This window comes from Columba livia, chromosome Z (assembly GCF_036013475.1).
Source record: "Columba livia isolate bColLiv1 breed racing homer chromosome Z, bColLiv1.pat.W.v2, whole genome shotgun sequence".
In the NCBI taxonomy this organism is placed as follows: Eukaryota; Metazoa; Chordata; class Aves; order Columbiformes; family Columbidae; genus Columba; species Columba livia.
Window position 1 is genome coordinate 29230119 of NC_088642.1, and position 27879 is coordinate 29257997.

The following is a 27879-nucleotide window of genomic DNA, read 5'->3' on the forward strand; positions in this document are numbered from 1 at the left end:
TTTAAGCAGCTTAGTCTTCCCACACCCACTAAAGTGGGAATATATATACCTGTCAGTCATTTCTTCTCTGTAAGAAGGTGGCAAAAAGGTCCAGGACATAAATGGAGGCTTTTCTTCCAGTGCTATGGAGTAATTGTTTATTTTCTACTGAGGAATCTTAAATTAAGATGATCTAACGAGGTAGCTTAGAATGGCAGAACACTACTGGTATTTCCTAGCCTCACAGTCTTGCCCACTTCTTTTTTTGGTTTTATCCATAAACATGATTTGTATTTTTCTCTACTTTTTGCTTAGTGTATAGCAGTGGCTCATTACTATCATCAATAATACTAAAATTTAACAGTTGTAACAGGAAGATACTATGTAGTGAAGAAATTAAAATAAAGTAGTTGAGCTCAGTTGCTCCTTCATATTTTGTTGTGTAGAAAATTTAATGTATCTCACACTTCCATTTGGTCAGAAATACTCCTTGTCATGTTTTGCTGTATGTGTGGGGATGTACCACTGCAAAGGCTGACAGCAGTCAGGGTGAGGTTCCACCTGAAACGGCAGGAATTCATTCAGGAGCATAGTTCATGGTTGATCAGTGTAAAGATTGATCATGTAGGTTGATCATGAAATCTCCCACTGCACTGTTCAAACTTAAGTGAGCTGAATTGTTGGTGTTGTTTCTTTCGAAGTATGGAGCATAAGAGAGGAACTGAACATTTTTTTTAATTCAGTACCATCAGTACAATAAAATGGTGCTCAGAGAAGACTTCCTTTTGTAGCCTGCCTGCTGCTTCTGGACACTGTGTGGATAGGAATTGAGCAGGGGGGTAGTAATGTTCCCAGTCATGCAGAGTGGCAAAATCTATGGCTTCCAGTGGGATTGCAGGCAGTTTCCTGAAGCAGATCCATCCAGCAACAGGGTACTGAAAGAACACTTGTTTTGCTTCTGTAACCAAAATAATAACAAAAGATTTATTTTTCTTTTTTTTTCTTAGGAAATGACAAGAAATTTGGAAGACAGAGCTTACAGTGTGTGTAGAAAGAACATGAGCAAATTATTAATAAAAAGACCTTGTAATTTAAAAAAACTTCAAAGATAATTGCTTGAGATAAGCCACGTTTTTGATGGTTCTTGTGAGGATTTTATGCCATGTTTCTGTTTGCTTGGTTCCTGGATCACTACTTCACTTTAGGTCATCTTGCGTCAGGTATTGTCTCGTTGGTGGTCCTGTGCCCTCACTCAAGGTAGTCCTTCCTGCTAGTTTTTCTGACCAGCATGAGGCCAGGGCACAGTGAGTTCAGTGTTAGTTTAATTTAGTTGTGTCTAAAAGCTTTTATCATTTCCCTATCAACAAGCATTCATTCTGTGTTTAAAGAAATGAAAAAAAAAACAACTTAGTGACAAAGAGTTTCATGCTACATGAGCTGTGAAATGTTCAGGTCGAGCAAGAGAGATGTGGTTATTACAAGGAAACTCCACAAAGACTGCTTCAAAACTTTGACTGGAAGAGGTGTTACTGATTAGCATTCAGATTTTGTGTACTTGTACTGGAGAAGTGGTGATTTTTTTTATATACCAGTTAGAAATTGAAATATTGAATGCTGGTGTGTATGGTCACCATGATGTTGAACCAACTGAAAATTATTTTAAACTTCAAATGAACTGGTCTTGTAGAAGCTTTAAAAAAGTTTGTTCTGATGTAAACAGCCTCTAATTGTGAGACTATTAATGTTTCAGTTAGTCGTATGACTTTCATAAGAATATGTAATATATCTTTTTCTGGTTTTAGTGAGTCAAGAAATGCTAGTTAATAAATGATAACTTGAGTGTGGCCAACCCATCTGTTATGCTTTCTTTTTTACTATATCAGACTTTGAAAAAATGGACTTGGACTGTTTTTCCTTAAGAAATGAGAAGAAACTGGTTCTATTGAAGTAAATGACAGAACATCTGTTGCCTTCCAGAATTCCACCTCTCTTTTTGCCATTCTTGCAAGAATACCTACTGAGAGTTCTCTATGTAAATGTCAATTTAATGCATGTGGCATGTGTTGGATTTTGAAATTTCAGTCATCTCAAGTCATAAAGACACATCGTGTAAGCCCTTTTCTGAGCCAGACCTGGAAAATAGACATCTCCGCCATTTGGGTCTGACCCGGATACATAATGGCATGGGATAAATTCCAGAAAACTGGAGCCAGGATCTCCTGTGAAAGTAAAGGTGAAGTGGGTTGACTTGGTTGATTCATGCAAGTTTGCCATTGCTAAAAGGGAAAGATCTTGTTCTTTCTTTACCTTTTCTCCCTCAAGCTGGCAGTGGCACTCGTGAGACCTGTTGCTGCACTGGTCTAACTCAGCACAGTAGGAAAAAGTCAGCAAGTGGTCCCGTGAGCTGTAAAGCCAAGGCAAAGGTGGAATGTGGAACCTTTGAGCTAACAGTGGGGTTTGAAGGTTGGTGACTGTGGGTGGGGTAACCTGAGAGATGTGCCAGGGGAACACATCCCACCTTCTACAAGCAGTGTTTCTATAGGATTACCTATGAGATTCTGATGTTTTTTCATGTGTGTTAGAACAAAACACGGATCTTTTATATGAGAAAGAAATGGTGGTATTTGCTGAAATATGAAGTTTAGTGTCATTTGTTGTTATGATCACAGGTTTTTGACAGATACATTAAACATTTTTCCAGTCCTGGAATAAGCTGTTTTAGCCCTGTCACCAGAAGAGAAGATTGCCAAATTGAGGTTTTTAGCAGATTTTATAGGAAGTTTCTCCCACTGGAATCTCTGCTACTATTTGACTTACTTTCAGCTGGAACAAAGGTTTGTATGGTCTGTGAGACTTCTGAAAAGCTCCTGGTCAGTGCCAGGCCAGGGTGTTCCTCTGGAAGGAGGAAATAGGTATGAAGCCCCAGTTTCTTTGGGGGTCATATTAATTTTTAGACTTTTGCAACAGCCACAGTATTCCCCAATGTGATTAAGTCTGTCTCCTCTGAAAGGGGAATATAGGCAGACTCTCAAAGGGATATGATTGACTGTCTGGTTTCTGCTGTTCCAATGTGCAACAAGGCAGTTCAATGCAGTTCATATCTCTGACTCTTGTCTCTTCTGTGTCTTCTGGGTGTTCACATCTTTGTCTCAGTAAAAGAAAGGCGGCTATTCCAAATCAGAGTTAGAGGCCTTGAATGCCTAACCATGACAGCCTACCGGAATAGTCTCAGTGTATCAGAAATCCAGCAAGAAAAGTGCTAGTTGCATTACTCACATAGTTGTGTGGCCAGTTGTGGTATATTTGGTATTTTGCTTTAATAACGTTGAGTCAGCTGGTGAGCAGGCAATTCAAATAAGGCACAAACATGGGTCACTCAAGCAGCCTGGAGCCAGTTGCAGTCACACTTTCAAAAGAAAGAGAGCTTCAACCAGTAACACATCCTGACCTCCTGAGTGAGTGACAGCTGTGCACAGTCTGGCAATCTGGTTTTTATGAATTGTAACTCTGTCTGTGTGTCTCAAAGCTTGTAGTAAGACTATGTGTAGTAACCTTTTGTAAGAAGGATAGTCATAAAAGTATCTTCTAGTAATGCATTTGTAGGTTATTAAAGTATAGAAGAAATCAGGACTTTTAGTATTTGTAATACAAATTACTATCTCATGACCCAAAAAAGACTCAGCATTGAATTATATCACATGGTTGCATAGCTGTAAATGTTCTTAGTTTACCATGGGAGTACCTCATCACAAGTATAATTCTGGGGAAGGGATGGAGAAGGGTCAAATACCCATGTTGTACTACCCGAGGGAAGATGAAGCTGTCTAAGATACTATTATGCTGGATGTCCACATCTAAAGAATGATCTAAGTTTTCACTCTGGATGTCTGCTGCTATGAAGATCTTGCTGCAGTGGATAGTGGGCTTTACCATGAAGAACAGTAGGAAGATGCAGGTGTGCTTTCCTGAATTTCCCACCTTACCAACCTCTCAGATAAGAAGAATGAATCAGAGAGTGTGTGAAGATGGAAACTGATCGTCAAGGATTTGTGTTAGCTGTTCCTTGCTAAAATTTATTAATCTGTTCTGATGGAAAACCTGTTACATTGAATGCTTTCATTTTGACTCAAAACGTTTATAAAATCTTCTGCAACCTGAAAAAGTTTATTTCAGTTGTCCTTACTTAAAAGTTTGGAATAGCAAGGCGTTTATATAGTAATTGATAGTTTCAGATGGCTTACCAACATGCACATACTTTTACGTATCATGCAAGTTGAATACATTTGGTGATCTGGCTTGGGGCAAATTTTTATAGCTTGGTCGCTATTCTTTAGAAAGGAATGTAATAGAAATCCTGGTACAGTCAAGACAAGCTCCTTTGTCTTGATTGTCAGAGACAGTGATTAAAATACACCAACTTGCAGATTCTGTCCTCTTTTGAGCTGAAAGGGATTGTGTTCTCTCCCTCAGGTCTTCTTGGATCACTGTAGATGTATTACCCTGGGTGCAGAGTTCATGAAGGAAATCTTTCTATGGTAGGAAGATATGGCATAATGTGAAGCAGGAGTACAGCTAGCTAAATGTAAATTAAGAATTACGTGGGAGTAAATCATGTGAGCTAGAAGAAACCGATAATCTGTGATAGTTGCATAGTGGAAGCCAAAGGCAATTAAATGTGATGCTTTGCTCTGTTCAGATGTATAAAGTGTAAATGCAGGCCTTCTTTGTAGGTGTATGCGTGAAGGAAATAAATTTTATATACATTTCTTTAAAAATGTTTTTATTTGTCGTTTTCCTGTTGGCAGGCATGTCTTGAGAGCAGTATGGCTTCAGTGGCTGGCTTTCTGGCTGGGCAGGCAGAACAGATGTATTAAACAGTCTAAAGAAAATACTGTTAGGCATTATTTGACACTAAATTACAGCTACGAGGTCATATGTTCTGCATATTGATCAGGTGTGGATTTATATAGGCTGCTAAGTGAATTATAAGCATCTTTACTCTTGTGCTGACATCGCTCAGTGTAATGCAAGAGCAGTGATGATTCCTGGTCGTTGTTTCTGGCAGCCCCCTTTGCTGTGTATCTCTACCCTTCAAGTGCTTTAAAAAGAAGTCAGGAAATATGGAATACTTAATTTCTTCCTTACTACAGTTTCATTATTTGCAGAGACCTGTTTTCTTTCTCCCATGTTCTACAAAACAAATCTTAAGAAGAAGCACTTCTTTCTGAAACTGGAAAAATGCAAAAGAATTACATGAGGAGAAGAATGAAGTTCAGTTGCTGTGTGGTGAAATATGTTTGTTTATATATGGTTATTTCAAATTATTGACTTTACAGGAGGAAAATAGCCTGCTGTAAAGCTACTTTAGAATTTCCTTTAATGCTGGGCAAAGAGCAACACCCATCTCCATACTTTTGTGTTATCTTTCTGGCTATTGCAGCACCATTTCTCCCATCCATGTAGTTTAAATTTATTTTCAGGTATTGCTTTTTTTATTTTTTTTTTTTTTTTTTGGTAAGTGTATTACGCTTATGAGCTACTGAGCTACAAGCCGTTGCATTTCTGAATACCTCCTGTTTAGCCAAGTGTCCTGGTTTTGTTACAAACAAGACAAGTTTCTCTTTTAGTGAATTTTCCCTTCAGCTAAAGTCTTCTTAGTAACTGCACTTTTCTAAAGTAGGATACATGTTTTGGTAGACATAGCAATGGAATGCAAGGTCGCTGATAAGGATGCAGGTCCTGTAAGCAAGAGAGGCCAGGAGGGGCGAACTGAACAGGTGACTAAAACTGACCAACTAAGTATTCCATTCCAGAAACATGCACACAAATCAGTGTTATGCTGAGAAATATTTTTGAGAAACTGGAGATTGACCATGTTTTCTTCTAAAAGATAAACCTTGTGTATATTGGAGTGATGCCATGTTATTATAGATGACATTATCCAAGCAATGCTTATAGAATTCTAGAAATATTTTGGTCTTTTTTCGGAAGGGTAAAATAAGCATTTCTATTCGCTTTTTATTTTCAGTAGGGCTTTACTTGATTAATGTGGCAATTTTTTGCTACGGATCCAGCAGCTGATGGAAGCACTCTGTGTTTACTTGTCCCTCAGGGGCAACAGAAAAGGAGAGGCCATTGAAAGAAATAAAAGCAGAAGGGAGATGAAAATGCAAGCACATAAGAATCAAGCGATCTCTAGAAGAACAAATAGTTTTCAAGTTGTAATGTTGTTTATTTTCTCCATTCTTGCTGGTGTCCAAGTGCTTCTCCCCAAGCTCTTCCTGAGAGCATCAAGTACAAGGACATCCCACTGGACAACTTGCTGCTGTTGCAGTGTGAAGCTTTTTGTGTATCACTCCCATGCTTACCTGTTAACATGCTATAAACAATTGAGACCATGTAGGAAGTTTGAAAGCTAGTTTTCCCAGAGAGGGCATATCTTTTATGCTATATGGTGGTGAATTAACTGACAGTCCTGCAATAACAGGTATTTAACTGCTGTATATTTTCTGTCTTGAAAACTATTTATTATGTGCATCACAAGGTGTAATTAAAATTCATATCAATTTTTAAGGAGATGCTTTTAGTGTTTTATAAGTGGATTACCTTACTTAGATTGTCATGTTACCAAATACCTTTGATCAGAAAGTAATTGACAATTAAAATAACCAAAAAGCAGAATCAAGCCTTTTTGTTTATTTTTATTATGCATTTCACTTTGGGCTTTACTTGCTGCTAATGTTGTCAATAATTATGTTGTATTTTAAAACAAAAATCAGCTTCAGAATGTGGTAGTGCTGCCATACTTTCTAAGCAAATCCATGTTAGATGTCTTGCCATTTACAAACTTTTCCAGTTGCCTTTGGAAGAAGGTGAGAAAAAGGAAATCTTCATGAACTTCTGCACATCTGTGTGTGAGGTGTTATTAAAAGCAAAGCTGTATCAACTGTTTAATATTTTTCGCTATTGAGTAGAAAAGCCAAGGAAAATACTGGGGTAATGTTTTAGCCATGATTGTTAAAAGACATGGGCAAGGCAAAGTTTGTAGATAGAAGGCAATTTTTTTATTAAAACAACCAATGATATTTTCAGAAAAAATAGACTGACTTTTGAGCCCCAAAACGTATCTTCAGTTCTGAGTCAGAAGTATTTTGATTATAAATATGTGAGTTTGGGGACATGTGGAAAGAGGACAATGCAATCTGCAGGTGGTATACCTTAATGCCATAAAAATTACAATTTTTGTTTATTTGTAACACCTTGCCAAAATGTAAGTTTAGTGTCACCCTAGGCTTATCTGACTTGTGACATTACTACTTGATGCATTTTTTTTTTCTTTTATCCACAGATGACTGAATGCCCTCACTGGCACAATTTCTTACATAACATAAAATTCCAAAACTGTTCTGTTCAGGATTAGTGCTCTTTTCGAGTGCATAAGTTTGCTGTTCTTTTTAAAGATATGTATGTGATTGGTATGCTAACAACTTTCACAGCTCTGTTGGAAGGAATAAACAAATCACACTTGTTGAGTAGCTGTAAGTATGGTATCAGAAGGTGGCACGGAAGAAATATGTAGCATGTCTTAGATTTTTGTGGAATCACATTTATTTCATTTGTACTACACTGAGGGTTTTTTTTTGTGCAGCTCTGTGTTCCTTATTACTGCTGTTTTCAATTTTCACTTTCTTGCCTAAGTTTTAAATTACTTAGATGTTTTCAGTTTTGGTTTGGAAGCCTGGAAGTCAGGATGTCAGATTCCCCACAGAAACTGGGAAATTCTGCACTTTCATGTACTTGGTGGAAGTTTATCAGCTCCCTTCAGAAGTGCTTCAACGCTCTGCACTTTAATAAGGCATCATAGCCTAGAACTTGAAAGAGATGGATAAAATGGAAGTGATTGTTTTTGAGAAGTAGAGCTGAAGTTTTGAAATAATGTGAGACAAAGGTAAATGCTGAAACTGAACAGGAGCAAGTGTCCAGTGATGGTGAATTTATGCAGTTAGGATGGAATCTTGGTGCCTGTCCTTCATGTGTATTACAATGAGCTCTATCAGTAGTACTCTGGATATTTTGTGAAATAGAACCAAATTTTCTTGTTACGCCTCCCTTCCTTTCTGGCAGGCTCCACAGATAAATGTAACTAAATAATCTCGTATTCAAGAAGCTGTTATAATGAAAGGCATTGTATTGCATTCAGTAATTACCATTCTTGCCATCTACCCTAGCAGAATCTTTAGCTATACTCAGGTGCTAAAGCTTGTGACTGAAAATTGTATGTGTTACTGAACATTTGCTTTACTATATAAAATTACTGGCATTAAAGAAGAGATTGGTGTGTGCTTTTGTTTTGGTGCTAAAGCTAATAAGTAGATGACCATGGGAAACTGAAATCAAGTCCCAGCATTATTTGATCTGGGGTGTTGTGACTCAATGAAGCAAAACCAGAGATCTGTTGAAATAATATTTTGAGCAAAGTTGGGTTTTTTTGGTCATTCTGAGCAGGGAACTTGCATTCTAATAATAGCAAGTGTATAAGGGTCAGTTTAAAAAGCATGGTTTGAGAGGGAGCCCGGTAGTTTTCTCTGAGTGACTCACCCCTCTGACCTGCTTATTTGCTGGAGCATGAGATTTCACCTAACTAGTGTAAGTTCCATCCACAGCTGCATGCCAGCATTCTTTCCTTGGGTCTCTTCTTGAGACAAACCTGATTTTTCACATAGACTAGTCATAGACTAGTTCTCTCACTTTTTTTTTTTTTTTTTTTAATAAGTAGGCCATACTTAAGGTTAAGAAACTAGTCAGGGGAATTGTATAGATCAGCTAGTTTTGAGAGTTTGGAAATATGATCAACTCTCAGGCCATTCCAGTTCACACTAGAGAATGAAGTGCAGTTAACCAACAGGGAGTAGGGGCACCTTCACCAAATAGTGATAAAACCTCAGTACATGGAATCTTCTTCAAGGGAATTATTCTGTAGCTGCTCATTTCTAAGGTTTCTTTCTTTGTTCGGAGAATTAACTGGAAATTTGGTGTATGAAAAAAGAATTTATCCCATTGAATTCTTCTGTAAACTGAAAGACAGTCTCGTGTTTTGGAATATGGTATTTGCATTGAAACATCCAGAACAGAATAATTCTTTTCAATGTTAGTAAAGTACGTTCAGTAAGCCCACCACCCACTCCACCACACATATTTATTCCCGGAGAGAAGAAAACAAATAGAAAGACAGACAGTACCTAACTACATGAATAGATATATTGTCATTATCAGCGAATTTGTCTTTGTGAATGGTATTTTTATATATGAAAATGAGAAGAGAAGAATATGTAATAAACAGACTATTTAGTTGGCTTGCAAATTGGAAAACGTAGTATTGTTTTACATATTTCGTGGTAGTGTCTACAGAAGAGAGAAACAAATGCTTTTTTAAAGCAAAATACTTGAGCTGCTGTAATATACCTGATAGGCTGCTTGTGCTTTCTAAGCTACTGTAACAAGCAGTAATTAAATCAGAAGTTGTGTTTTGCTTTACTGTATTCAGACAACAGCAAACTGTTCAAGACTGGACTAAGTTTCAGTTTTAGTAATTTACATGTATATTTTTTCTGTGAACATTTAAGTCAAAATATAGAATAAACAAGCTGCCTTTGTGAACTGTACTTGTTGTCCTTGAATGTTACCCATTTTGACACTATCAGAAATAATTTGAGTTTTAGTACAGCTAATTTCTGGGGTTTTATCATTGCAAAATACTGTAAAATGAATAGTAGGTTCGAATAACTGATTTGAGAGCATTTGGAATGTATTGAAGGCCCTTCTGTTTTATGCTACTACTAAAAATATTAGAAAATATAGTTTTATTTTTCTGTAAAAGAAAAAACAGGTTATTTTTCATGGGTTATTATTTAACCCTTTCAATGGTAGAGAGAGATAATGAGGGGAAAAATGACTCATCTCAAGCTGGTAAGCACTATATCTAGGCTAGCTCTATTTTAGTTCAGCTCAAATTTGAACATGATAAAATTGCAGGAATTTACAATTCAAAGTGTGTTTCATCAGGGAGAAATCCACAGATTGTTTTGACACTCAGTTAGAAATTCAGCATGAAGATGGACGTCTCATGAAATTTGCAGCTGCTGATTGAATTTATATTTCCATAAAGGCCATCAACAGTAGCAGCCTGCAGGGAAAGTGGCTGAAAAATGACAAAAATTGTGAGGCTAGCATTTTTTTTCTCAGTCTTATAGTAGCAAATTACTTGTAATAAGGTCGTACACTGACCAGGATTAAAGAAAAATGTAGGCAGCCAGAAGGGAATGATTTCTCAGTTTAATTGATTTAAACTAAAAATGTCTGAATTTGATATTTAAATATATGTTTAGTCATCTGTATCGCGTGTAAAATGCAACAGAAAATCAAGTGTCCTTAAACTGAAAAATAAGACTCTTACTGGTAATCAGAGAAAGTTTATCATACAGGTAATTTGATTTTATAATAAATTCCCAGGACAGAAAGTGAATGATATTGAAATGTGCAGAATTAGGTCGTCTTTATTAGGGCTGAAAATCCCATCTCATCTCTGGCATGCTCCTGCTCATTCATTCACACACACAGACAGGAGAGGATGTGTAAGATCTTAATTTATTTTTCTGAGTAACAACTTTAATTGCAATGTTAATTTAAAAAAACAAACATGCATTCACAAAACCAGGTCCATGTTGTCAAAACAATTAGTAAGAAATGTCGTTGAGACAAATGGTATAATAAAATTGGACCCATTTATCTTTTGTTTCGAAGGTTTTGTATATGACTGTTTAAGTTTTCGTGGAAGGAATGGGGAGGGGAGGGAAGGTTAAATCTTTTTGAAGTGTCTTCTTTATTTTGGCAGAAGCAGAATCATAATTACAATTATTGAGAGATCTAACTCCAGGAACACCTTGAGACTATGAGAAGGTTTAATGTGTAGGTGTTTTCTTTCATCGCTGTGTTAAGAGATTTACGCACACAACTCCCATTGCATAGCAAGTCAGCTGTACCCACCTTGTTGTGTTCAGAAGCCTTTTCCTCATAGTAGTCTGCATCTGTGCCATCCTATGCTGCAGTTAATTCATGCCTTGCAAGCTAAGGAATGTAAAAAAAAAATCACGGTCAGTAAACACTTAAATTTTCCAGAGACTGCTAAGAGAGTTTTCTGTAGCTGGACATGGCAGATTGTGCTTTAGCATGATGAGACACAAGTCACGTGTAGTCTTGATATCAAGTAAGGTTTCTTAATATATAGAGACATTCAAGAATGAAAGAGCTTGTGTGACATAGACATGGGTATCACTTATCTTAGCTGCTCAAACCAGGAAGAAATGAGTTAAAATCCTAATAAGATTAATTGAATAACATTGGAATAATGAGAATCTCTATGATTGTCATTATTTCTGAGAGTTTACATTTTAGAGATTAAATTGGTAAAGGTTAGTAAAGTAACAACCTCTGATTTTACTTCTAAAAAAGCAAATATAGCTTAGGAACCCACAAGTTCTTGACATACCTGGAAATGAAATTATTTGATTGTAGAGTTTTTAAGTATCACAGCTTGTTCTTTCAGTGGTCATAAACTCATGTGTATCAAACACTTGTATTATGGTTATTGGAAGCTATACAAGTCTAAAGATTGCAGTCCAAAGGCAGTCTGTCTTCTTTTTTTTCACTGGTATCAGCATAAATGCTTTCACATAGAAACTTTTATATGTACTTACTGGCTACAGTAGTTGCACTTGGTGCCTTAGCTTCTAGTAACAGCAAGATACTCTAAAGTCAGTGGGCACGCGAGTTATTTAAATACTTGATAATTAAGTACTTAAATACTGTGAAAGCACATAAACATCAGTATTTGCTGTTTAGTCTAAAATTTGCTTAGTTGAGCTGGAACTGTGGAAGTAGAAACCAGGAAAAACTGTTAAGTGGGGTCTGCATGTTGTTTTTTTCGTGTGTATTTGTTTTTCTAACTTGCAAAGTGACCACAGAAAGTCTTGAGATTTGAGTAGAAAAATAAATTCATTAATTGACTGAGGTCTAAAAAGCTTTGTGTTTCAGGTAGTCCTTGGTCCATGCTGTTCCAGTTTGTCCTTTTCCTGCTCGAAGTAGCTTTGAAAGCAGATCCAACATTGCTGCAGTACCTTGGCCATGTGAAGACCACTCTGAGCTCACCAAAACTAGCTAAAATGTACTATTTTGCCCAGAATTGATGTTACTGGAAAATGCTCTAACTAGTGGGTACGCACTGGTCAGCTTAAAGAAACAAACTTTGAAGCAGAGGTTTAAAATTGACCTACATACACCTTCTTGTATGTTCTCAAATGCTCTATCTTGGAATATACAAATAGTGAAAGTGAAGCTTCAGAGGATAGTTTTGTAATTTTTATGATAAAATTAGTAGCATATATATAAATTGTAGGATAAAGAATAATTTTTAATGCTTTTAAAAGAAGTGTCTCTAGGATATGCATATGCCTGAAATGAATAATGTAACTTGAAGTACAAGTTACTTTAGCTGATGTTTTCTTCAGAAGTTGCACTCTTGTGTTGACTGTTGGAGAAATACATGAGCATTCTTCACTATACTCTGCAATGAAAAGCAAACACAATAAAATAGCAGTGCTAGCATTCTTTAATCCTTCAAGTGCTATGCACCCTATGAGCTGTAATTGTGTTCAGACCTTGTATAAGACTGAATTTTCTTTGCAAATCTAAAACATGTAATCTTTTTGTAAAATCTATTAAAACACACCAAAAACAGAAATAGCATTAGCTCCTTGAGAATGTATGTGCAGGTAGCTATAATAATTCCATTTATTCTCAAAAAAAAATAAAAAAGAGAGATGGTAAATAAACATTTGCAAATGATGCATAATTGAAATATAATTAATCATCCAAACCAGACTAATATTGCTGTGTTGGGTCATATTGCTTAACTGATGTTCTCCACAGCTGTAACTTTCTTTTAATTTCATTTACAATTCATACTCTTCTGGTTATTTGCCCATTTCTCTTCCCTGCATGTCTGCATTTCGGTTTATCTTCCTACACTGTGTTTTCATTTAGAGAATACGAGTTATTGTACACTTTGTCTGCTTGCTAAATTTATTTTATACATGCTAAGTTCCCATTTTAAGCCATTTTCCATACGTTTACAGAAAATATTCAGCACTTCATTCCTGCATTTATTCACATTTTGACAGTAATTGGTGTAAAGCTGTTTCTTGAATCTGATAGACCAAACCAAACCAAAAGCACATTTGGGAGAAAGCTTCCACATGCCAGAGTACAGAGCATCCACCAGCTCTCCAAGGAAGTGGCATTTGTACTACTATCATTTACACTTTCCTTGGAAAAAGGATGTAATGTTGTGTGTTTCTTGCAAGCTTGTTGTAGATTCGTTCACAAAAGAGTGGTTCTTTGTGAAGGTGCAGTATCTGTTGGGCTTCATGTGGCTCTGATGAGGTAGAGGACACAAGGCCATCCAGAGAGCAGGGAACAGGAGCAGGTGTTGGTGTGTCCTGCTGCTGGATGGAGAGAACTCAGAGACTAGAGTAGCAATGGGCACCTGGCAGAGGGTTTTTAAACATCTGTCCACCGAAGGAACTTCCTTCTCAGACAAACTGCAATAAAAGGTATTTTTACTTGAGTTAACCACCACGGTCTCAGGTACAGGAGGCTTTCAAAACGTGAGGTTTGTGTGAAGATATATAAAAGCCGTGGGCTCTGATCCCTCAGGAAGTTACATGTTCAGTGTTTTCAGATTATTGCATTTGTCATTCCTAAAAAGAAAATACAGAACACAGGGTGCTTTTTTCTCATATATTTATGACACAGATGTAGGTGAATACACGCTGACTGTTCAGCAGCTCGTAATTGTTCATAGCATTCTCATTTTATTGGAATAAATTATCTAGTTATAGTATCCTTTCTGGCTAACTTGAATGTCCTATAATGACAAAAATATGAAAAAAACTGAATACAAAACGTTGAGTTACATACAGAGTGAGAAACTGACCCCCCCCTCCTGCCCCCCCAAATTAGAATGAGTCGGTTCAATTTAATTTGGTCCTTAGAAAGAGAAAACAGGAAACAGTGCAGTTCAAGTAGAGGACAGTTTTCACATACTTATAATATAATGGATGGGATCAGATAGGAATGCCAAACCAGACTTCTGTCCTGGAGAGTTTTCAGACTGAACTTGCAAGGTTACTTTCAGTAAGTTTAATATCACTTTCCATTGCTTTTAGTGTAAATAATAGTGTCACTTTTTTGGTCTTTGTGAAAGTAAGATATTTCTTAGTATATATGAGCCCTAGTGAGTCATTGTATACGTACTGGTTGCTTGTCTTCCTCTGAAACAATTTGGAACAGCTGTACTAAGTATTTAATACAGTTATTCAGACTTCTGTCTTCCTGTTATCTCCCTGTTGGGTTTAAAATACATATATTTAATTTGTGTATGGGATTGGCTTCCTACTCCCAGTGTGGCATGGAGTCTTATGTTCTGTTTGTGTATTGTTGATGTACTTAAGTTTGTATGCGGTTGTCTGCTTACTCAATTGTAACATTTAAAATGTAGTGAATTTTGGCCTTGTTTTACTCGCTGCTCTTGGCTACAGCTGAGGGTTTGGCGATTGTCATGGAAAGCAGCGAGAGGGGTTATTATTTACTTGCTTGTGTGGCTATAGAGGAGATACTGTAGAACATTTGGATCCAGAGAACTCCACGGTTTCTGTATCTTCTATTATATTTAAGTCTAGATCTAATCTTGCTGCTTGGAAGGAATCTGTCATGTCTCAAAATGAATATCCACTTTTTTTTTTTTTTTAAATCCCTTTAGCCCTAAACACTCTGACAAAATATTCTGTTTGTCAGAGAGAGAGGTTGTGTCTTTCTTACTGCTTATTAAGTACCCTTCTTTGAGAATAGTGTGAATTTTTTCTTCCTCCTTTCAGCAACGCAGGCTATCAAAGATAACAAACAGTATGTTTTGATCCTTGTACATAACCTAGGTTTCTAAGGTACTGGCATGGTATTTGTCATGGTACCTGTATCCTCAGAACAGTGATGATGTCCACATCCTCAAGAACAATGACAGAAGAGATTATTTCTAAAATAAAAGCATTTGTCAGAATTCTAGACAAATAGACACGGACCATGTAAACAAGGAACAAACTCAACCTAGCAGTTTATGTCAGTAATTGCAGTATTTTAATCAAGTGACTCCTCCAACACCAGATTCAGTAAACTAACACCTCAGATGTCAGTTTAGGTGCATCTATGTGAGCTGGTGCCACGTCTTTGAATTGCTGCATAGATGTTAACCCAGACCGTACAAGACGGCTCTTATGGATTTATACTGAAAAAACACCTTCTGGCCTACTGAAAACCAAGAGCCCTCTCAGTCCAAAGACTGTATTTTGTGGCCATCTTGGGCTGAGTTCACGATTACTGTGCAGAAGGATTTTAAAGCAATATGCAGCAACAACAGAGTGTATGAGAATTGTTCTGTGAGCTCTAACATGGAGTTATACTGCCACACTGGGGATAAGCAAAGCTTTTCTCCTTCCCCTTGCAAATGTTTTAATCAGAAGTTTTACTACAGTTGTCTTCACATGTGACTATATACCAAAAACATTTATTTCCGCGTGGTGTTATGTTTCCATGGTGGTGTTATGTTCCTGATGCATTTACATCTATGTATGTATGCATGTACATGTGTTTTTAAAATTTCATCTCTGAGGTGATTTCATTCTGAGAAGGGCAAAGTGATGCTGACACACACAGTGCATGGTTTTCACTGAATATTTTGCAAGCTTGAAGAAGTTTCTTTCTTGAGTGATTTGAATAGTGCCTTTTTTCTTGTACATATAGTTTATACATTGTATTTCTGGCTATGGCTTGGTACCGTTAGACTCAGTAGAAAGCTCATTGACTTCTTGTGTGTGTGTGTTTTGGCTTTATTTATCATAAAAATACCAGATTGTTCTTTGTAGATTCCCCTTTGCCAAGAGCAAAATAAAAAGTGATGTCTTCCATTAATGATTTGCTAGAATATTCTGTAGACTTCTTGAGGATGTTTGTAGAACAGAAGTAGATTATTTAAATATCATATTGTATATTTTTTTTTGAAAATTTGAGCTTTCAGCAACAGAAGTTGTTTTAATTTAGAAAAAATACTTGTTTATACTTAAGCAAACAGTTAAGAGACAACTAAATACAGTTGGCTGTAATCCAGATAGAAATTGTTGAGCTTGTGGCAGTTGGAGCAATCAGGCAGTAATATGGTTTGTAATTTAAAGAGGCCAGTTTGAAAGAGAAAGTGGACACCTTGATGTTAGTGCTTGGAATTTCTTGATTCTCCAGTTATTAATTTAAAGTTACTTCTGGGAGGCTATTCCTGCTAACTCTTGCTTTAAGTTTGAATTAAAAAACATTCTGAAGATCACCTTAAAGGACTTTGTTCTAAACTGTACTAAGTTCTTTCTGTAACGGTGACCTTACTAACAACGATATTGTACTGTGTCGTTGGTCTTAGTAAACTGCATGGAGTGAGCAGTGATTTCAGTGAGGTTTGCTGTTGTAGATCGCCTTAAGGGAAGCAGAGAATGAAATAGTTACTAGCACTGCACATCATATAATTAGTTTACTCCTCCTGGTGTTTTTTTCTGTTACTGGTTGCATCATTATTAGAATATTTGTTCCATCACCAGTTTTGGAAATTACGGCTTGGTGTGTCAATAAGCCTTACAACCCAGGTATGTGTGTATTTGTTTTCTGTTCAAAGAAACAGCTTCCAGACAAATTTTTGTATGAATTGTTTGTCACGGTGACAGATGTGTGCAGAGCAGAGTCCAAGAGCTAGAAGTCTTCATAATAATAGTAAAGACATACAAGTAGGAAAGTGGAGGGATATGTGGGCATTTAAGAAGCAAAAAAGTCCAAAGCTGGTGGTGTTTTCATTTTTAACCTGTTATTCATATTTTAACTACAGTAAATGCATTTTTAAACTTGCAGGTGTTTGTTTGTTTGGGTTTTATTTTTTTTCCCTGCAAACCCTGTCCCACCACAATACTTTCTGGCTGGTTGTGTAGGTATTATTCTGAAGTCTCACTGGTCTGTGCTATGTCTTTACTATCAGCACTTGGACTGAGTAACTTTTCCTTTGAACATTACTGTTATCTAGTTATCTATACTACACATGTTATGTTTCTGAAATTTTTCTTCTTCTGAAAGCGTAAGTAGGCAATGGGGTCATAGAAAATACATATTTATATATATGTATGTGTATACATTCAGTATATCAGTGACTGGATACATACAATGGAGTAGTTAAGTAAAAATGTGATTACTGTGAACTAATGACCCACACAAGCATAGGCTGTTTGATTTAAAAGGGAAAAAAAAATCATCGATTTGTGCCAAACTGGAAAATTTTAATATACGTAACTGGTTTTAACTGCAAGATGGAACCAAGTTGTAGCCCTATACCCTCTGCATGTCTGACAGGTGTTACAAAAGTGAAGAAACAGATATTCCTTTGGAAAGAAAATAGTACCTGCAGACAACACTATAAACTTAAATACATTGTTGATAAGAGGTAAATAAAAATAGCAAAATTAAAGCATGATTTTTGACCCTGTGTGCCTGGTACTTACAGCTTTTTTGACATGTTCATTCAGCACTTACCAACTGTAATACTTCTGATCTTGCATGACTATAAAACTGGAAATTGCTGATCCTGGTTCTTTTGAGGTTGATGGAAATCAGAACCATAGAACAAAGTAGCCTGTTGTCTCGCTGCTGTTAAAAGTTGAAATGAGTTTCTAATATGATTTTATAAAGCATAATGAGTTCTAAATGACTTCAAGTGTATGAATTATTGGAGAAAATATAACTACATATGTGAGTGATAGGTGTTAGGTGCAAATACTATACATTTTCTGTTTTATTTTAGAATACTGTATTGCTTTATTGTATGAATAAATATAATGAACTATTGAGTTACTAATTTGTCACTGAGCAAAAGTTAATTAACTTCATAGAAATTACATTTTGAAAAACACAATCAGAATTATTTGGGGGAATAGAAAATCTTGATGTCTTTCCTGAGGTGAAATGCTGGAGAAATTGCAGAAACGCTGGAGTGATGACCACGAGGTAACATGAAGACGGCCACCAATGAACAGGGTCCCTCAGTGAAAAATCTATGCAAAGGAGTGATCTAGGCTTGTATAAATTAATGTTCACCTTTAAAAGGTTTTTTTTTCCCTTTCTTCCCAACAAGCTTCTTTTTCCTGTCTCCTCCAATAGAGATTAGGACTCCTTATCTTGCTCTGAAGATGATTTTCCACTCCTGCAGCCTGTAGAGAAATAATCTACTTTTTGTTGCCTCTAGAGAAGTAATTACTTCTCTGCTTTGTGTGAACTGCTAATAGTTCAATTGCTTTACTAACTTAAGTACTGCTTCATATTTAGCAAAAATTAGTTTGTTTAGGCATTACCAGACAAGAACTAATAAATGGGGATCCCTCTGTTGAGCTTTTTAAGATACTGCTGAAAAAATTTTTAGAAAACTTTCTTTGTGGTATGTAAAGTTTAAGTTGTATTACTGATGATGAAATAACATATTGTTAGTAATTGAAGCACAATACAATCTCTACAAAGTACGTAGCGCTTCAGCAAATAGGTATGCCTTAAAAATGCTTGTTTCATCACAACATTCACAGCAGTGCTGTGCAACTGAATTTTTGTCCATTCGTCTTAAATTCACAAAGGCTACATATTCAGTCCATGCATTTTTATTTTTTTTTTATTTCTTTCCTCTAAGTCACTAAGAGTGTTTCTTCCACAGACTCTTACCATGCAGATAGTGCAAGTCAGCAAGCCAGAAGAGTCATGGTCCTGAGTTCTCATGCACATCTGAGATTCATTCAGTCTGAATGGGGACTGAGAATTGTTGCTGGAACATGGTAGCTCCATGCATGCACGTCTGTGTTTCCACCTGCCAACTGCAAAACATACTGATATTTTATAGCTGTAAATATATATAGCCATAGCAAAAGGCAATTTGCTCAGTTTAGATACCAAAAGCCTCCAGTTCCCTGTTTATGGTCCCATTTCCCCTCTCAGACCGTATGTGTAACAGGTTGTCCAAGGTGTACATATTAGACAAACTTGTTTGGACATTAATAGAGAAATCTTTTTCCAATAACAATTTTGTAAACAGTGAAAATGAGTCTAGGACTACTGGAGATCTTTGAAATAATATATATATATATTAAGAAATTGATATGGGAAGAACAATGGTTTGGTTAGAGAACGACAGAAGTTTGCAATTATTCATTATCTAACTTAATTTTGATCTGGAAGGTTCTTCAGTAGTTTTTTTCTTAATGCAAATGTGGATATATCAGATTTAGTGGCTGCAGTGGAAACAACTAGGATGTTTTGTCTGTAGAAGAGGGATTCTTCCTTGGAAGAAACTGAAAAAATATTCATTTTATAGAATCTGTGTTAACCACCGGGACTTTGTTGTGGAACTATAACTTGGTTTCTAGGCTTCATAGCCTATAAATTACGTTGTAGAAATTTAGAAAATAATTCATTAAGTCATTTGCTAACCCTTCACATATCACTTACTGCTTCCCTTGCTGGCTTTGGCTTCGCCTTTTCTCATGCCAGCAGGCTGCCCAACTTCTGTTAAACACTTCTGTTTTCAGGCTTTTTATACAAATTCACTTCTGTCATCACACACTGACTTTCAGGTAGACTGAGACAGAAAGGCTTAGAGAAAATATGTAGAGTAAGAAAGTATATAAATCTAAAATTGTAATTACTGTTTCACTTGCTGAAAGATCTGCCCATTACTTAGGCTTCTTGGCCATTTTTCCTACTTGTAACTCCTGCAAAGTTGCAAATTTTGGCTGCTTCAGTGTTTTGTGTAAATGATGTTGTATCTGAGTAGCCTGTCTGAATATTCTGTACATCTGTTAAGTTCTTTCTAAAGTAATCTGCTTTTTTTTTTTATGAGTTGTTGCCTGTTATTCTTTGGATGTGTTGTGTTTTATATAATTCCAACCTGAAGTATTAATAGTTCTTCCATGTCCCTAAGATCTAGTGGTCACATGAAAATTAGGTTAGTTGGTAAATAGTGGTTCTTACATTGGTATTTGTAATTGCTTCATACGTATATGCCTACAAGTTAAGTTTCTTGACTTGCAATAGCAAAGACCACAGTATTTATTTTAAAACATGGGAACGAATTAATGTATATAAGGCAAAATAGTCAATATCTTTAGCCTGAAAAAACACTTATCTAAACTGTAAAAGGTTTTAATTATGTCTGAAGAGGCCTCAGTGTGATCTTCACTAGAGAAGTCTACTTAAATTGTCTGTTGTGGTCTGCCAAAGGAAACCTAAGGGACAAGGCAAATCAGACAGTTGAAGTTAATTAGTGCCATGTGTGCATCACAAATGCAGGGAAGCTTAAAACCCAGTGTGGTGATTCTTCAAAACAACATTTTTCTGAAGTAGTTTTCTGAGTTTGTCTCTACAACGTGATTTGACTGTGGTATCTGGATGATGATTTTTTTTCTTGTGTCCTATGGAAGCTTGCAGCAGAATGAAAAGTGCTGTATTTTGTAAAAAGTATTTAGTTAAAGGTGTTTTATTGGGGAATGTATAGAGATACAACATCAGTCACAAGTAGTGGTAGCAGTTAGAAAATTACCCTTATTTGTTATTCCTGCATGTCAGTTTACTCAGACTGGTCTGCCTGTGTAGGACTCTAATTATGGGCAGTTTTTTAAAAGGTCCTGTGCTAACAGTAAAATCTAATGACTTTCCAACAATGAAGATGAATGTTAATTCTGAAACTTACTAGGATTTGACCTAATTAGATAGGTCTGGAGCTTTTCTGGAAGTCTTCTGTATGCAAAGAAAGTAATTCTTCATTTTTGTTTTGCTGTATAGTTAAAGAATATGAGGAATTGATTTATCCATGGTCTTGCTGTAAGGAAATTATTTTAAAGCAAGTGTATGGCATATAATACCTTTGCCATATAGGGATTGTGTACTCATAAAACAAATAAGTGTAAACCATACGTCTTTCAACACTGATTAAAAATATCCAATCTTGAAGGTGAAAGTATGCTACACTTTGCCTAATGGCATATCTTTGGAACAGTAAAAATGTTGCGTTGCTTAAAAATTAAAATAAATATTACAAAGCTACTTAGAAAAGGAGTTGCAGTTTCTATACAAGTTCTTATTTTACTGTATTAAATACTTAACAATGAACAGTAGTATGCAGTTTAGCTGTTAACCAGAGATGGATGAATTGTAACGCCTGGCTGCTTTTAGTTTTAAAACAACTTTGAGATACTTGTTGAAAGCATACGGAAGGAATAAACTGCATTAATCACATCATTATGAAAGAAAATATCTTATGTAGATATTTCTTGGTGTTTCCGCAAAACATCAAATTTCTCCATATCAGCCTCCAAGGAAAAGAGAAAGCTGGAGGAAAAGCTGGGAGAATGTTGTTAGGTTTCTCTCCCTCTGAGGGACAGGGGACTTGCACACCATTCCAGTACCTGCTGATTTAAAAAACACATTAAAATACTCTTTCATAAGTGGCAGCTTCCGTGGTTAAGAATATATTTTTATTTGAATCTTAAATATACGCTGTGTATTCCTCTGTACAGCAGCATGGTATCTGACAGTCAGTCTGCTGTGTGCTGCCTCATGAATTGTACCTCAATTCTTCCTCTTTGGCAGTAGTAGAATATGTGGGTAGGATATAGACCCAGATTCTCCACATTGGCTCACTTTTCAGTAGACTGGATGTTCTCTATCAGAGAGCTACCTCCTGTTTGTTTAGTGTGTGTTCCTGTGGGGTTTTGGTTGGCTGATTGGTTGTTTTTTGGTTTTGTTTTGTTTTGGTTTTTTTTGTTTTTAAACAAATTAAATATTTAGTTTGCAATCACACGTGGAAAGGCTCACGTGCCAGAGCAGTTCCCGGTGCCTGAAGGTGGTTTGTCCTGACCCTGTTGCAAAGGCAACCACTGAACTGTCGGTGCTGGTTTTTGGCTGGAGAACAGCATCAAGTTTCTGCTCCCTCACCCGCGATGGTGTGGAAGACATTCAGGTGAAGAAAAGAACAGTTGATAGAAAACTGATGGTCAGTTCTTCAGAGGAGCATTCTCAAAGGGAGGGTGGATAACTTGCGTTGAAATATATTTGTCATTAGTAATCCAAGTCAACTGTAGAACAGTACAGGCTTTTGTTAAAATTTCTGAAACACATAGCATTGCAGATTGATATCTAGATGGTAACAATTTTCTCAGTATTTTATTCCTTCGTTTTTATCCTGCAGACATCATTGCACTTGTGTAAGTGCAGTTGTTTCAAAACAATGACATAATTAGCAATTTAAATATTATATAGAAATATATTTTAACTGCTTTTTTTTGTTGTTGCTATAGGGCAGATTATACCTGAAAGAAGATTTGTAGAAGCAGTAAATCGTCAAGCATACCAGTATGAAATGGGCGACTTTCCAATAGAATGGGAAGGTAAATACTGAATATTTTGGTTTTATTTTAAGATAATTTTGCCATTGAATGTAGATTCAATATTTTTAGTGAAGAGATGACTATGTGAATAGCTGTCCGTTATCTTTCAGCTTGAATAATGCAGGCTTCTGTTTAACTGTATATTCATTATGAATTATTAAAGTTACCCTTTGCAAGTAGGATAAATGATGTTTAGGAAATCAGTTGTTAATAAAAATGTAAATAAAACTTGTATAATCATGACTTTTTCATAATAAATGTGAAAATATTTGTGCCTGAGGGGAATCTGATTGAATAACCAAAACTAAATGTGTTAACTTCCTAGTTATGCCTTCACTGCAGTGTTAATTTGTAGGTCATTTGAATTATTAGTGGCACAGTGTTGGAGCTTTTTTTTTTTTAATGGTGGTATTTGATTTCCTATACTCTTCCTTGCACAGCCTTGTAATTAGTGGAAGAAAAGTCTTTCTCATATACAGATATCACAGTGGATTAATTTGTCAGTGAGCTGCAAATTAGTGGAGGATACAGTGTGTTTTGAGGAAATTTTGCAATATAAGTTTCTTTACCTCATTCTCTCTCCCTTACACTCACTGATGGCCCCTGAAGGAGAAGATACTGAGCTAAGAGAAAACTTTGGTGCCATTAAAGTTCTCCTGGAGTCAGTAGAGAAATATCAAATGTTCCCATCTTGCATTTTTTTATTGTTGTTACACTGATTCCGTTGTTTTTGTTTTTCTTGGTCATCAACTAAGGCTAGTATAAACAGCTAAAAGCTTCTCAAAGATGTGTCAACCTTCTTAGCAGCACTTGCCAACTGTGTCAAAACTATAGTACCAACAGCTTCTGTCTTCTACTGCTGTAGTACCTACAGTTGGCTGGCAAGTCTTAATCTATTTGCTCCTATTTAGTCAGGCTTGTCCTGACTAAATCATCTGGTGCTTGAATGGGTATCTACCTAATCCCACTTTCTGAAGGTCTGCTTCCTCATCCAAAAGTTCTCCGCCCACTGCTGGTCATCTTAGGTCTGTGTTACTGTTGTGCAGTCACTCTGCACCATAGACACTGAGAAGCACGTATAGAGCCTCAGGTAACTCTGCTGTTGATGAATTCTCGTCTAAGACCTGCTGCTACCTTTTCAGAGTAGGAAAAATGCAATCCAGTGGTCTCTACCTGCACTCGTTTGGAATTAACAGGAAACAACATGGACAGTCAGACTGTCTCAGGTGGGTGTGGGCTAATCACCCTTTCACAACGGGGCTTAGAGTGGTTCAACCAACTTGCTATATGAACTTGTTCCTTAAGACTGCTGTAGTCACAATAGCACTAATAAGTGCTATTATCTCTAATATTGCTCTTCAGAAACCTTAGCACAAATCCATGCAACTTGACAGTGTGGTGCATGGGAGGGTACAGCTTTTTGGAAGGATGCTTTTAGCAAGCACACCAGTACAGGGACCTTGGAATCAAGGGTGAGGTGCCCTGCAGCATGAACTTGCCCAAAGAGGTGCAGCTTCCAGACCTGAGATGCACTTGTGCAAGTCAAAGCATCTTATTCAGGTTTGTTCAGAAGAAGAAAAGGCAATTGACTAGTCTCATTTGTATGAGCTGCATTTACACTTTTAATGCTTATCTTCCCCATTTTGTAACTGCGTTTTTTTTTTCTTTGTGATTTTTGTCAGCACCAAGTAGAAAGAAATCACAGAGAAAGGAATATTTACATTATGCAGATAGGTAACAGTCATTTAATCTTAACTACTGAATTACTCTAGAAAGAGAAACATAATGTGCATATTTTTTTCCCTTATGCAGTCCTTAAGCAGAATGGGTATGTAGTGCATGTTTCTGAAAGATAAAGTGTAGGAATTCCACAAAAAAGCCTAACCTGTATCTTTTTGTCCAATGCCAATTTAAACATTACAGTCTTTTTGAAGTATAACATAATTGTAAAAAGCCAAAACTAGCACTTCTGCTGAGGATATAGAGGCTGTTCGAAGAACTGTTGCACCTTTGCTGTGTATTGGGATGTGAACTGGGGATGTTGGATGCTCTGAAGTTCAGTTCATCATTACTTCTTTTCTGCCTCCTGTAAAATGAAGAATTCTCAATGAGTAAGAAATGGGAAAGAATAGAAAGAGTAGAGAGTTCAAATAATACTACAGAAGCCAGTTATCTGCGTGGAAAGCTTAATACAAGGTTTTTTAGACACACATTCCTGAAAGACTCGTTACAATTCGGTCCCTATTCTATCGTCTTTAACATTTGTCTAGAATTTTCCCAGGCACACAAGTCCTGAGCTGAACTTTGCCTCTGTATCTTCTGACCAGACTCTTGAAAATTTCCCAATTCATTCTTTCTGGGGGTGTTCACTTTAAAATTTGTGCTGTTGTGGATGCTGATCATTCTAGCAAATAGTCTGAGACTTTGCAGAAGGATTTCTAAAATACTTGCTGTATTCTCTGAAAAATGAAAGATGAATATAAGGTTAGAAGTGCGGCAATGAGGAACGATGCACACTGGGACGCAGACAAAGATGCACACGCAGGCAGGAAGGAGCACAGAGCCGGGCAGAGCAGAGAGCTGAGCCAGGCCCAGGCCTTTATTAGCTATTGACAGTTTATAGGATTTACGGATACGGACCTGGACTAAGATGTTACCTAAGATGTTTTTCCAATAATTGTTACTAAAAACATAGCACACTCACAGTTGTTTGTTTCAGTTACATTCCCACTCCTTCACAGACCAGGCCCAAGGACATTCACACATCAGACATACAGGTGCGGTTTTCTGACCCTGGATACCATTCTCACTGGCCTGGGCTATCACTTCTTACATTCATAAAAAACATACTTCTGTATAATCTGTCCAAGGCTTTTTAGCTGGAACTGCTGTTCCCACATAGAAGGCTGGATAGCATTTCTTCTGTTTTCTCTTTTTTTTTTTTTTTTAATTTTATTTTAATTTTTACTTTTAGCATTCTGAATCCTCTCTACTGGGCACATGCTTAGATCTTCAGGGACCCTCTCTCTCCAAATCCTGTGTATGCCCTTTGACATCTGCAGCTCCTCCACTTCAGTTTTGTCTGGTTCAGCAACAGCAGTCTCCTTGCCTAACCTTCTCAGGCTTTTCATTTTTAGGACTGTGCTACAGCTTCTGGTGCCTTATTTCCTCTCCTTTTTCTTGGGACCTGCAGACTCAGTTTTTCACTTGTGGATAATCCTTATCGGCCACCTGATTTGAGAGCAGTCATGCCAGCACCCTTTCCCTCTCCTTGTTTCCCAACATCACGCTGTGTGACTAGAAAAGAAACCTCTTGGACGGAACGGAATAAAAGTACTATGCCTGGAAATACTTAAGGGCATGTGTTGTCTGAGGAGAACCTGCACAAAACCAGGAATAAAGCAGTGTTGTAGGAGTAGGCTGTAGTGAAATTTGAAGGGGATCTGAGTTATGTTTCATTGTATAGCTAAGACATTCAGCCTGGACAGCTGGTAAACGAAGGGGCTGGTTTTGCGCTGTGCTTATCAAGTTCTGAACATATAATAAGGTAACTGAGAGCAAGTAGAAGGCTGTAAAGCAAGTAGATAAACGAGTCATCCAGATTTCAGACTCAATCTGTGTGCAAGCTGTTTCTCAGACTCCAAAGAGGATGTTTGTGTATTAGTCCTGAGAGTTTACTGAACAGATGGTTGAGGGCTTACTCCTGAAGGGTTTGTCTGGAATTTTTCTCCTGAAGATGTTAGTTTTAAGTGCTCCACAGGATTAAATTTCATAAATTCTCAGGCTTGTGAATTTTGCAAAAGTTCTCAATGTCCTTTAAGGCTTTTGTAAAACTGAAACATACTTAATATTAGAAGAATAGAATCCTAATCCCTTGTGTTCTCCATCATCTTAGTATTAGCTATTTGTACACATAAAATTGAGTTGGTTTTCATTTTAAAAATTCAAGTATGTTTCCTTTTGCATTGTAGTTTTGAATTTAGAGTGTAATCCATATGCACAATACAAATATTACCTGTTCTTTTGTTTAGCTGAAATCTCTTTTATTTCACTACAAGGTGGGAGTGCATGTTTTTATTTTCCCTGGGCAATTTGGATGCACACAACAGATAACGTTTCTGTAATGTTAGTTCTGAATGTTCACGTGCTATAGAAAGTGTGATCTATCTCCTCAGAACGTGTCAACAGTGCTCCTGAGAGGAGATGAGTAATTTTACATACTTATAGCGATGCATGAGATTGTATGCTTCATGCAGCATTTTATTGCCTATCTACTCTTTTTCTTTTTTTTTTTTTTTTTAATTTTCTTGGTAACATTTAGTGATTAATGACAGTCTCAGTTTGCATGCTCACTTTTACACCCATTACAGTGCGTTATGTGCGGGTAGGAGTCTTAAAGTTCAATGAAAATCTCATGCATACTAATGAGAATGCAAATGAGTGCAGATACAAGAATGCAAGGGTCTCAAGGTAGGAAATGTCCAGCTATCTTGCAGGTTTCCTTTTAGACAGAAGTAGTATCACAATGAGTACAGGATGCAGGAGGTGCCATCCAAATAAAATTAGAAGCAGCAGCATAATTAGTGTGAAATGGAGGCAGTGATTCATTTTGCCAAAGCTCTTGGGGGCAGGGAAGCACATTTTGGTTGCCCTCAGTACATACATGTCACCTTCTATACTTTACCAGGTTTAAAACATCTTGGCTGACAATGACGAGGGCATTTTGTTTTGTTAGCATAGGGAATAGGAGTGTTCATGTGGAAATCTTCTCCAGCTATGACTATCACTAGACACTTTTTTATTAAATGTGTGTGTGTGTGCATATAGTGTTCAAATAATATGTAATAAAGCACCTACCAACTTTATTTCCATGAACAAATATCTAACTGTGGTATAAATGTGCTCAGTAATTTAAATCTGCATTAACAAAAAGTGTAAGGGAGAATCCTAAGGTAGGAGAGCTATTCCATTGCTACATTGTATACACCAACTCTATTTTTAAAAGAGAATGCAAAATGTCTGCATTTCAAGATATCACTTACTTGGATTTTATGAAAATTAGTGCTAACTCAGTCATAAATCACTGGTTATATTTTTGTATACATTCATTCTTCATTTAATTGTTACCATTAATTTCTCTTATTCCTGAGTTTTGAGGTGTTGATGTTTTTTTGAACTATGTGTTGGATGCTCAAAATGTTGTTGATACTTTAGAAAAAAATGACTTAAAAAACCCCAGACTTTTAAAGTTTTCTGTCTGAAAAAGAACCACCTGAAAATTGGTGGG

General features: G+C 36.6%; 1 protein-coding gene across 2 annotated transcripts in view; it reads left to right on the top strand.

Annotated features, from left to right (window-relative positions):
• The window catches only part of NDUFAF2 (NADH:ubiquinone oxidoreductase complex assembly factor 2), a 56027-nt gene that overhangs the window by 7803 nt on the left and 20345 nt on the right, over positions 1–27879 (top strand). For both annotated transcript variants that reach the window (XM_065045261.1, XM_065045260.1), the window contains exon 2: positions 22503–22592. In XM_065045261.1, the coding sequence (XP_064901333.1) occupies positions 22503–22592 (90 nt within the window). The remainder of the gene's footprint in view (positions 1–22502; positions 22593–27879) is intronic.